This window comes from Tetrao urogallus, assembly GCF_951394365.1.
Source record: "Tetrao urogallus genome assembly, chromosome: 14".
In the NCBI taxonomy this organism is placed as follows: domain Eukaryota; kingdom Metazoa; phylum Chordata; class Aves; order Galliformes; family Phasianidae; genus Tetrao; species Tetrao urogallus.
The window spans coordinates 15253000-15265053 of NC_136827.1; the positions used below are offsets into that span (position 1 = coordinate 15253000).

The 12054-nt window shown below is 49.2% G+C and overlaps 1 protein-coding gene across 1 annotated transcript in view; it reads right to left on the reverse strand.

The window, feature by feature from the left end:
- Positions 1-12054, reverse strand: part of JADE2 (jade family PHD finger 2) — a gene marked incomplete at both ends in the record, with an annotated part of 52566 nt that overhangs the window by 6410 nt on the left and 34102 nt on the right. Inside the window, 4 exon segments of the mRNA XM_079542155.1 lie at positions 1881-2342; positions 7613-7729; positions 8628-8795; positions 11405-11616. Coding sequence (XP_079398281.1) covers positions 1881-2342; positions 7613-7729; positions 8628-8795; positions 11405-11616 — 959 coding nt within the window.

Below are 12054 nucleotides of genomic sequence, written 5' to 3' on the forward strand. Positions count from 1 at the left end.
GCTCACAAGCAGGATTCACACTCCTGCACCCATGCTTTCTAACACAGCTCTTAGGCAGGAAAACAGGGCCAGGGCACCGGCCCTGAGCAGTCAGGATTAACCTGCAGTGCGTTGTTCAACCTGTGCTGCTGCTGAATGTCAGTGCATAAAGAGAGCAATACTCACCAAAAGGGAATAGAGCCAAGAGATCCCCAGGTACCTTACCAGAAATCACGCAGCAACAGTGTGGATGCATAAACTGTTGTAATCTCCCATCAATTGCTCACAGGCTTAATGATACAGTTAGTGTTTCTAAAGGATTCCATGTCTCAGAGGTTGGGATGCTGCGGGAGCAGCACTGTAATGCAGTTGGGGTCTAGGGCATCTCCTCCTATCATGGGCTCCCTCACACCAGGACTTGCACCAGAAGTTGTGGGGCTATTGGAGAACTATTTCCACTTTTATCCATGAATTCTTCTTTTGCATCCAGCATGGAGGTTGGCAAGGAGGGCAGAGCCAGGCCCAGCAGTGTGGGGCAGCAGCATAGCTGTGCTGCCTGCATGAGCCATGTAGATTGCCCACTGCCCTACAGCAGGTGCTGATCATGTACAAATACAGCAGAACACCCAGCTGACATCAGACTGTGCCAGTAGCCACGTGCAGGTTGGCTGTCCTGACCCACAGCTGGCCAGCACCTTCCCCTCCACACACTGATTTACGTTTGCCCCACAGGTACCTGCAGTCCCACTTTGTTTTGTACTACAGCTCATGACATTTTACCAACCGAGAGGGAAGCTCTAAGTGCAAACAACCAAGCAAAAGAAATAAGCTTTTCCCTAGCAAAGTGCGCTTAATGCTCCCTTCTCCAGCCCCAGCCCCCCCAGGACAAACCCCTACCAGCACATCCATCGGGGGCAGGATGCATCCCCCACTGCTTGCAGCTCTCATGCAAACCAGTGGCATCACAGTTGTTCCTCATGGGCGTGCAGCTGCAGACAGCTCCAGTGCCAACTCAGTGCCACAGCCACTGTGTGCAGCATAACTGGGAGCAGCTCAGCTCTGTTACCAGGGCTGCAGCCATGCAGTGCTCCCCCAGGATGCATGGATGCTTTCAGTGGGGTTAGCTGAGCTATGAACCCACACGTGGATACAGCAAGTAGCCTGGGGCCTCACTGCTGCCTGGAGACAGTTTGGGAGCACTCAGGTGTACAGGAGAGAAAAGTTCTTTCTTTTTTCTTCCCCCCACTCCCCCCATCTCCTGGCTGTAAATATACAGCACATAGCTTGCTTTTTCATATTTTACTACATTCTCTTTTTTTGTTCTGGATGGAAGAAAACATCAAACTGAAATTTCTTTATGAGGAAAACAACTGCCTCTGGCAAGCAGTATATCAAAGTGTTTGGCAATATCTCCTCTCTGCAATTTTATACTCCTGGAAGAAAGCATCACTTGCACTCTGCTTAGAGACTGCTGGTATTTACACACACTTAGACAGTAAAACACCACCCGCACTGCTTCCCCCAGCCAAGCTGAGATGCTGGGAAGAAAGCCTGGGAACCATACAGCTTTTTGTACAGCTAATTTAAACAGCCAGCTCTTGGTAAAGGCTTTAAAGCAAAAAGAGCCAAGAAGAAAAGGGGGAAAAGTAGGGAGGACCACATCAGGATACCCAGGAAATGGGACTGGCACATTTGCAGACCTCAACCCTCGGTTCACTTCTAAATATTGCCTGGAAAGCTGCTGGGAGCTGCCATCATCCCAAATCCACCCTGGCCAGGTGAGAGCCTCCTGGGACAGCTCAGCACAGTGCTCTGTACAGGGATACCCAACCACGTCCCTCCAGCAACAGCAGCCCTGACGGAGCACATGGGTTTGCCATTACAGGGAAAGCCACACTCACCCTCTCCAGGTCTTGCCTGAGGTGTGTGAAAAGCTTCAAGCGCCGGTAGAGAACATCCTGCTCCTGCTGAGCCAAGTTGTCCACTTCATCCGTTTTTGGTGTCAGCAGCGGTTTGTTGGAGTTTGCTTTCCTCTTCAGCTTCCAGTACTGATAGACAAAATCCACCAGCGACTCGCTTAAATCAAGGTTCTCTGCCACCTCGGAAGGCTTCACGAGTTCATAGAAGTCCTCCTCCAGCTGCTGGAGCTTTTGCTTCCGCAGCGTCACCTTCTCCAGGTCCAGCTGGGCTTGATCAGGCTCTGTCCGTGTCTCCTCAGGTAGTTTGGTGGCACCGGTGCTGTGCTCCAGGCAGAAGGACTTGAACTTCACTTCATCATTGTCTGCTAAAATAGTCCGCATGTCGAGGTTGTGGTCAAAGGCGCAGGTGACGTGGAATGCGGTGACGCAGGCGGGCATGGAGCACTGTGGGGAGAAGGACAGGGCTGGTGGTGAGGGCACAACGGGACCACAAGACACAGCTTCACTAAAGGAGTGATGCCCTCAGGGGGACAGCACCGCCCCCAAGCCATGGATGCTCAGTAACACGCATTGCTCAGGCTACATTGCCCGAGTCCTACACACCAGTGAGGGTGGGCACCAAAATCCCCATCAGAAGGAACCCAGGGCTCACCAGGCACCTCCTCAGCTAACCTGCTTGTGCTCTCTGTGACAAGCCCTGATGCCTTTCACCTACCACAAATACAAGACTCTGACAGTTCTTCCGGCAACACATCAACAACACACGGCCAGCGGGATGCCCAGAGATTGAAAGCTGATTTATCCTGAGAAATTTCCATCTTTATTTCATCCTGTTCCCTACCCTACTCCATTCCTATGCCATTGTTAATGACAGCCTACAGGTGTTAAGGTTTGGGAGTGAACGGAGTACATAAGCAGCAGCCAATGCTCCAGATTACGATCCCCTACTCTTCTGGAAGCTATACAGACTTTAATTAGCTCCATTTAAAAAAAAAAAAATAGGAAAGAAAAATGAAATTCGCCATATACAGAGCAAATATGCTCTGTATATTCACAAAATAAGGTTTGAGAATTGGTTCAGTGACTAGACTTACCAGATGTGCACCAGATGAAAGCTTTAACCATTTCCCTAACTTACCTTACACTTCCGTTACTTGAATCTCACAGACAGCAAAACAGATGAACCCCAAACCTGGTTTCCTACAGACGAAAAGCAACCCACCACCAGAACATCACCAATTTCCACATCAGCACATTCTCCCCCTCTGTTCATTAACTGTTTTTTAATGGCTCAGAATGTCAGGTAATTGCTTCAACCATAACCCGTAAGAAATCAGTCTCCTCCAGCTGCTAATGACCAGTTAAACTGCAATAATGAGGCATTTTAAGTGAACTATTACTGTAGCACAGCATTTCAGCATTATGCAGGGACTGCTCTGGCAGGGCAGCGGGGTGCAGCAGCAGCCTGGCCACGAACCTCCCTGCACACGGAACACAAACCACCAGGATGCTGTAGGGTTCCACCAGGGCTCTGCTGTGCTGCACTTTCATGTTCCAAATGAACAGAAAAGAAATGCTGCTAGTATCTGAGGACCAGAAGCTGGATTGCCAAGCATTAGTATGCCCAGGGGTGGATGCTGGGCAGTGATATGCAGTCTCCAGCAGTGATATGCTGCTGGTGGAGCAGGTGGTGGCACATGGCTGCCACCAGGGCTGGGACTTGGCATCCACCTACTTGCCACATCCATCCATACTCACATCTCCAGGTGCTGACATGGAATACAAACAGCTCAACTCACTCTATTCAAATACATCCTCTTATTCCTAATTTCAGCCCGGAACTGCTTGTGAAGGTGGCTGCCAGCTTTTGGAGGAGTTAATACATCATGTGCTGGCTTTTAAAGTGCACACGCTCGCTCCTGCAGTCACGGAGAGAGATTTACTACAAGGAGGAGACGCAATGTCATTTGATGGAGTCCCTCTTCCTCACTTTAATGGCACATTAAGGTTGGAAGCCTTTGCCAGCTGTAAGTTCCTTTGATTGAGTTTTCTTGTCTGGTAGCCAAGATGGTAATCTTACTGCACAGAGATATATGGCCACGGACATACTGTTGTGTCTATTTTGGTGTAACAGCTGGGGGTGCTTCAAATTAAATCATCGGGAAGATCCTTTTGTGTTGCAGTGCACATAAATACCTACAGAGACAGGGACACAGCAGCCTGTGCTGGGGACAACCCACAGCAGCGTGATGGCATTGTCAGCACATCCAGGGCTCACTGGGACGGCACCAGCAGCAGGGGCGATCACACCTCAGGAATAAAGCAAAGTGAATGACGTACACCCTGGATTCCTCTTCCAGCAGATGGCAAGCAGCAGTTGTCAGAAACTGCGCCCAAAACGCAAACAAAACAATGAGGCTGCTCCAATGACAGGGCAACAAAGGATCATACCCAGCCAGAGCTCTCAGTGACCTTGTCTGAGCCACAAGTAGGCACACATCGATCCATCCCAGCCCTGGTGAGCACAGTGGTGCTGGGACGGACTCATCTGTGTGGGTGCTGCCACGTGGAACAGCCTGGGCGTACAGAGTGGGCACTCCCTGACCCGCTCTGCATCCAATCCTGCTCCTTGTCCCACAGTTCCTTTAGCTCCAGGATTTCAGAACATCTGCTGCACCAGGTAGAAGCAAATCCATTCCCAAACAAAATTCTGAGATGGTGAAGGCTGCCCCAGAGATCGATGCGGGCTGTTAATTAGTCCTCAAACAAATCTTGGTGGGAAGAAGTAGAGGGATGACTTTATCTGCCCATGAAATTCAAATACTGCTAACCATGAAACCCAGCAGATGTTTAACAGCTTACAGCAGTGCTATGCTGCAGTTCTGGGGCAGAAGTGGAAGGAAGTGGCTACTCCAACAAAACTGCAAGGGAAATTTAGGAAGGAAAAACCAATTACCAGTGCTGAACCCCAGCCAAGCCATCAGATACGACACTTCTGCATCCTCACAAAGAAATGCCATGTGATTTTTAGTGACCACAGATGGGTTGGTTCCTGGTGGCACTTTTCAGACAGAACATGCAATTTCAGCCCCGCTGTGTCCTTGGAGGATAACAGGGCCCCACTTCATGCTAGGGCTCAGGATGTTGGTGAGCACCCACACCGCTCTTCCCCCGCTCACAGTTCTCAAGTTTTTGCATGATATCAGCAAAAGATGATGTCCATTGCAGAAGACTACCACCAGCTAACAGAGATGCATCTCTTCGGGCTGTCCTGAAAAGCAAGTTCTTTTAGAAGAGACAGTTGCTGTTTCCAGCAAGGAGGGCATTGGGTTTCTCTGTCCACAAGTGTGCAAGGACGTGGGCTGCACACATCCTGGCTCCTGGCACTCTCTCTTGTAGTTCAGCAATGCAAACAAGAAAATTCCTGCTGGATACTGAATGCTCCTTGGCACATCCTGATGTCTGACCACAAGAACCACCACATAAAGTCATGACTTCCCCTTAAGAGGGGATGGGAAAAGCGTGTTTTCACGGCTGTATTATTATATCCAGCACAAGGGAGCACTGGATCAACTACAGCAGGTTTACAGCTTTCTACCAGAAAAACAAGAGAAGTAATGATGTGCAAGCAGCAACATCAGAGGCACAGAGAATTGGAAAGGGCAGACGGTATGCTTCCCTTTTGGTGGTCAAATCTAGATGGGAAGAAATACCTCAACACACAGAGATGCCTCACATTGGTCTCTGACAACAGTGGAGGTTTCTGAAGCTGCAGTTCTGTCTGTAGGCACCCACACGCCTGTTGGGGATGACAGGCTCCTGCTCTCCAGCTCCCTTCCAGGGATATTGCCTCTTGTCCTGGCTCAGCCTGGTTCCAGTCACTCAGATAAACCTGTCCTGGAAGCAGCAAGGACCTTCTGCAGCCTGGACCATCAGGCGGGCACCTGGAGCATCAGCGCCTGCTGCCAGGAGTGAAAGCTGAGTGCTTTAACAGCAAACAACCCTCTTCTTTCAGAGCTGTGTCATAAACCTAAAACGCTGACAAAGGTAGTTAGATTACACCTGTATAAACAGGCACTAATCAAAAATATGCTCCATAAACATCAGCTCTCAAAACACAGCTCTCCACCTCTTATGCGTATGGAACATGTTTGTTTATCTACGAGTGAGCCTGCTGATTTACCCCACAAATCCTCAAACAAAGGCACTGCTTGCTTCTTTTTCCTCCTTTTCCTTGAAACAAAATCACCCTGAAAGCATTCAGGTAGCATCAGCAGACACTCCAGTGACAGCCTCATGAAGTCACATCGGACAGTAAAGCTCCTGTTCCATTTCAAGTGACATTTAATGCAAATCCATGCAGTCCCAGGGACTGCACTGCTAACACGTAATGCCGGTGCTGAGAGGATGAAGCCCCGGAGGAGCTGAATTTTCTTTGATGCTGCCAAGCCTGTTTGCCTCCTCTCCCTGCCCTTCCGTTCTTTGAAAGCAGTTGCCGCTATGACACAGTATCTCCATCTGGCAGGGTGAATAAGCAGATCCACCCAGAACCATCAAAAAAAAGAAAAAAGAAAAAAGAAAGAAGTGAGTCAACACTAGAGATTTAAAGAAGTATTGTGAGGTTTCATTTCAAGCTAAGGGGATTGCTTTTAAATAGCTCCCTTTAGAGTATTAAACCTGAGGCAGTCACACCAACGCAGCGCAGCCCGCAGCCCTGTTCCATCACCCTCCTGCCACCAGCCAGCTGCTCTGCTCTCCAGTACTCACTGTCGCACGCATCCACCCCCGCGGCGCAGCTCCCAGTGCTGTACAGGAGCTGATTAGCTGGGATTGGGATGCATCCAAACCTTTCTCCCTATTTTTCAACACATAATGGCTATTCCATCTCCCTACTGCATGCCAAGACTGCTTCCACATCTGGTCTGCCAAGGAAAGCATGAGCACCGGCACCATACAGCTGCAGATCCCAGCCCATCCCCGGGGACCGCCAGGGTGAAGCTTGATGCAAGTGACCCAGCAAAGCTTCTGCACTGAGAGCATAGCCCTGAAGCTCTGTCCCACTTCTGTGAGAGGAGAGTCCTGAGCTTCTGCTTTTAGCTGAACACCTCACCACCCTCGTCAGCGTGCTGCTGCTGTGGGAAGAGCAGGAAATCGGATGTCTGCGGTGCTCAGCTTAGGTGCAGCAAAACAGGAGAACATCTGGGAATGTAATACGCAGTAAATACTCTATTTTGCAAGCCAGCAGGCTTTTGGGGGGGGAAGGAGGGGGGAGCTGCCTGATCCTGAGGCTTCCTGCTGTCCCCCTCGAGAAAGGCTTCACATCCAACCCTACAGCTTGTGAAATGCTCAGGCTTCAAATCCCATGAGAAATGGACTTCCTGGCAGCCACGCCAAGCCCTTCCGCTGGGGGTTCCTGATCTCCAACTAAGGTCATCTGCAGTCCTGATAATTAGTGTCACCACAGCAACATCACTGCATTATCCAAAAGAAAGTTCATCTAGATTCCTAGCACTCAATACATTAAAAGACTGCAAACAACAACAGCTGATGATGTCTGATTGGTGCTCACGCTCCTTTTTAGGTGTGATCTTGGGACTCAAGCCAGGAATGAACCCAGCCTGGATCTCGTCCACCAACTCAAGAATCAAGAATCTCTTGTGGCTACTACAGGCACGACCATGGGGTCTGAGTTTCCTTGCTGCTGATTCACGTACCTGAATGCAGGTCCCAGTGCACTCCTTGCAGAGGCTGCAGGACAAAGCCCATCTGCTTGCTGGGATATGTGAGATCTTTGTAATGGGTTCCATTTTTTCAGGACATCCAATGCTAACCTGGTCACAAAACAGAAGACATCGTCAATACCTGTTACTATCCCAAATCTCCTACAGAGATATCTGAAGCAGTCAGAATGAGGGGTGGATATTTTGTTTCTTATTTTTCAAGTCACTCATAACTTGGGTAAAAAACCAACACAAAAACCAGAAACAACTATAGATGATGCTCTGGACTTTCTTTTGCATCCACCTGCCTGCCAATTTGAGCTAGTGTCTGCCCTTATTGTTCTGAATGCTGGTATGTCCTTGTCTCTCTGGCACTCCTCTTTGCACTTCACATCAAGGGAGGACAATATGACACTTCACCCCTCCTTGGGGAGCGTGGGTGTTTCCCATGAGCAGGGCAGCAGCTTGCACCCTCCAGTGTCCTCCTTAATGGGGAGAGCTGCTTGGCTGCTAATTAAACACTCAGCTTGGTGCCTGATGGGCACTGCAGCTCCAACCTCAGCAGGGCTCAATGAGTCCAACTGGAATTGCTGTTGATGGATATCTAAGCTCAGACCTGGGGTAATGCTATAACATGATGGAAAGTACAGCAACAATAGTGGAGTAGCAAAAGTTCTGGGCTGCAGCAAACGATGGCAAGCCCAAATGCAGCAGTCATGGATACAGGAATGAAGGATGAAAATCTGCTTACTTTGGAAGGCCTCACGCAGGCAAGGATCCCCTTGCCTCCACTGCCGACGTTTAAATGAAGTCTGGGAAGAGGTGGATCCTGGCTCCAGCCCTTCCAGTCACTCAGCTGCATTGCATGCACTTGAGCTCCCCTGGGTTAGCCCTGCCTTCCCAGCAGGTGCTCCATCACTGCTTCAAGCTGTGACTTTGCATTTTTGCTATGCCTGAAAATCATGTCTGTGCCATATTTCAAGAGAAGGTTGGAAAGCATCTTACTTACTTCAGGTATCCATAAGGCACAGCTAACGTGGACCCATTTCGTCCCGCTCCGAGTGGGCTTCAGCGCTCCCCCTCTCTTCGGGCACAGCAAACACTTGGGCTGGACACCGAGGGCGCAGGTTCGGCACAGCCAGCTGCCAATGGGGACCTTCAGGATGCCATAGCATGCCTGTGAGACAGGAGGAAGGTTGGTTAACCTGGCCATCCTGCAGTGAGCATCCTCCTGCAGCATGGCACACTTATCGCCACAGCATCTGGGTGTCCTGGTAAAGAACAGCAGACACAAAACTGCAATTAAAGCAGCCAGTTTAAGTTCTTCCTTCCTTGTCACATTCCTTATTTTCACATGGATACTCATGCTGTATCAATATGTCCTGGGTTTTAATTAAAAGCTGAGTGTACAAATGTGCTTTATATCCTGCAAACGGGAGCAAAAGCAGTGAGAGCAGCTCCACGATACGGACATCTGCCCACTTATTACACATGCATTTCTGAACAACTCCAAAATCACAGTGGCTCACACAACTGCCAGCTTGGGTGTGATCTGGTCCAGTGACCCAGGGACATGGGGTTTGCATCAGCAGCTCTCTGTGTGCAAAGGATGGGCAATGAGAATGTAAAACCAGCATGAGAGGAGCACAAACACACCTTGAGCTGACCCATCCCACGAGGCATGGGGCGGTGAATCTACCTCGAGGGTAGATAAGGGCTGTGAAGCCACAACCCTACAATTGGGAAAAATGGCCACACTGGTTAAACACCCAGCACAGAGCAAAGGGGGAAGTGAAAATAACTATGTAAAAGTAAAAAGGGGAAACTGACAGTAATGAATATAAATCAGAAGGGAGGAGCCCCAATCAGGAAGAATGATAAACCCAAAGGACACGAGGACATATCTGTGGCCAAGGCAGTGGGAAGCAGAAGAGAACAAAAGGACTCTGCTGCCTGCAGAGCCAGCAGACCTGCTGCGATAACACACAGCACAGACAAGCCAAGGGGCTCAATAAATATTTCTCTTCCGTACTTGGGGAAGAGCCAAATGATAAGCTGTATCACATAATGATAATGATAAAATACTTTCCACTTCAGCAGTAACTTATGATTGTAAGTCACATACCACTAAAACCGGACAGTCTTTAACCAGCAGGTCCCTATAACTTGTACTTAAGGAGTTTTAAAGAGTAGCAGGCAGCTGCCTTGGCCACTGACATGAGGCTGCAGGAAGTCTCACAGCACTGAGGGTTTCTGAGAGCAGTGGAGAAGCTTGTGCCTGTGCCATTATGTTAGGAGAGATGATTAATAACAAGTAATTACATGAGTATGGTACACTAGCATTGGAAAAGGGGATGCTCAGCCCTCACAGCCGGGGAGAGACTTTGTAGCACAATTTTAAGTTGCCCCAAACCATAAATGGACTCTGACAGTAGTAACTTCCATGGAGAAAAAGTCACTTTTTGAACATACTATTAGGAAAATAAAGGAGGTAATATGACTGCTGCAGGTCTACATGGTTCACAGAGACTTAAATGTGTTTCAAAGCACCTGCAAATAGGACAGACAGATCATTTCTGTAAGAGATTTTTATAAAGCACCTGATTCGGTATTAGGCAAAACCAAACAAACAACCCCAGCATGCATATCTGACCACGGCTCCTCTTCTGCTTGGAGGCTCTGGGCTTTGTTGCTATGTGACTGGGGAAAGAGATGGGATCTCTAAAAGCTTCCAAGTGGGTGCTGGGGTTCAGACCTGAATACGTGCCCCAAAAATAAGATAAAATCAGCCATTTGTTTCAACAGCCTTTAAATCCAACCCGCAGCATCTCCTTCTGCAGCATCATGCTGCTCCCAGCACTGAGGCTGCTGCTGGGTCCGTCCGTCTGTCCTGATGGAGCCTGGCCCCCACACTGCTGCACAATGGGCACACGTCAGCCCACGGCCAGAAATTTCCACTTGAGTTCACTAAAAAAGAAACACCAAAAAAAAAAAAAAAGAAAAAAAAAAAAAAGAAACCAACTCCAAACCATCCCCAAATCATCCTGGTATTTTGTGGAATCTGATTCACTGATGGAAACCATTCAAAACACCCACCTCTCTCAACTATACATATCTCCAGCACTCTCCCACCTCCAGGAAATGCTGATGGAAAAGCTGCCCAAAAGATGAGAAAATGGAGAGAAAAAAAAAGCCAACAAAACACCCTTCTCAGAAAGGAGAGTAATAAGGGGCTCTGCTTTGGATGCTGACAACTAAAGGCCCCACTCCTGCACTTCCCATTGGAGCCCACCCAGCAAAGCGTCCCTGGAGCCCCCACAGCAGGGATGGATGCTCAGCAGCAGCACACAGCTGAGCACTGTCCTGCTCCCAGCATGTGTGCACAGGAGCCCACAGATACTGCTGCTCTTCCTTCTTCCCACCAGCAAAGGCTTGCAGCCTTTACACTCAATTCTGAAAACATAAAATGCTTTCCTCCAGGCGGTGAAATAAAATGAAGTCATACATTCACAGAGCAGGGAAGCTGGGACAGAAGCTCTGTGATGTGTGACAAAGCTGGTGGAGCTGGAAGGTCCACCACCAAGGAAGGTCCAACAAAACGTGCAGACTGAAGGGAAGCCAGCAGCCATGCTGCTTGTCCCTAGGTGCTAAGGATCCCACAGCTTGGCAAGGACCAGGAACAACGAGCGCATTCACGGAAGAGGAGGAACAAAAGATCACAGGGCTGAAGGAAAGAGGAGCTGGAGGCAGCACGCTCAGGGAAGCGGCTCTCGGGCTGCTGCTCACCTGGTGCACGCAGACGTTGCACTTGTCACAGAACACCATCTCGTTGCCATCCTCCCCCTCTGGCGAGCGGCAGACGTCACACACCACGTCCTCGTCGTACTCGATGCCCAGACCCTCCTCTGTTTCAATGGCGATGTTCATGTTCTCGTAGCACATCGTCTCCAGCTCCTCCAGCACTCTCTCCAAGGTGATCTCATCCAGCTCAGGCTTTTCTGCAAGGCACAAAGCAGAGATGGGGACATGGCGCCCTGTGAGCGCCCGCAGCATCACGCAAAGCGGGGGGCACTTGAGACTTCAGCTCGAATCAAAAACTTGAAATCCACCGCGGTGGGAAGGTCTGCAATTCAGGAAACGGCTGCTTCTAACTCGGGATACAGTTCATGTTTCATAGACAGTAACAAAATATTGCTGCTGGCTGAGAGGAGAGAAATCCATTCAGCTGAACCAATGCGGATAATTAGGTCTGACAGCTTAAACGTTCAAGAAGACAAGTTCTGCGAAGATGCTTTCTGCAGTGAGGGCTCAGACAAGCTTTGGCAACACAAAGTCAATGCTTTAATTGCTAAGACTGTGAAAATTGACCCTTTTAAGGCCAATTAAATGGAACTGTAAAACGGAAGCCAAAGGTTGTTATTGAGAACAAACAAGTG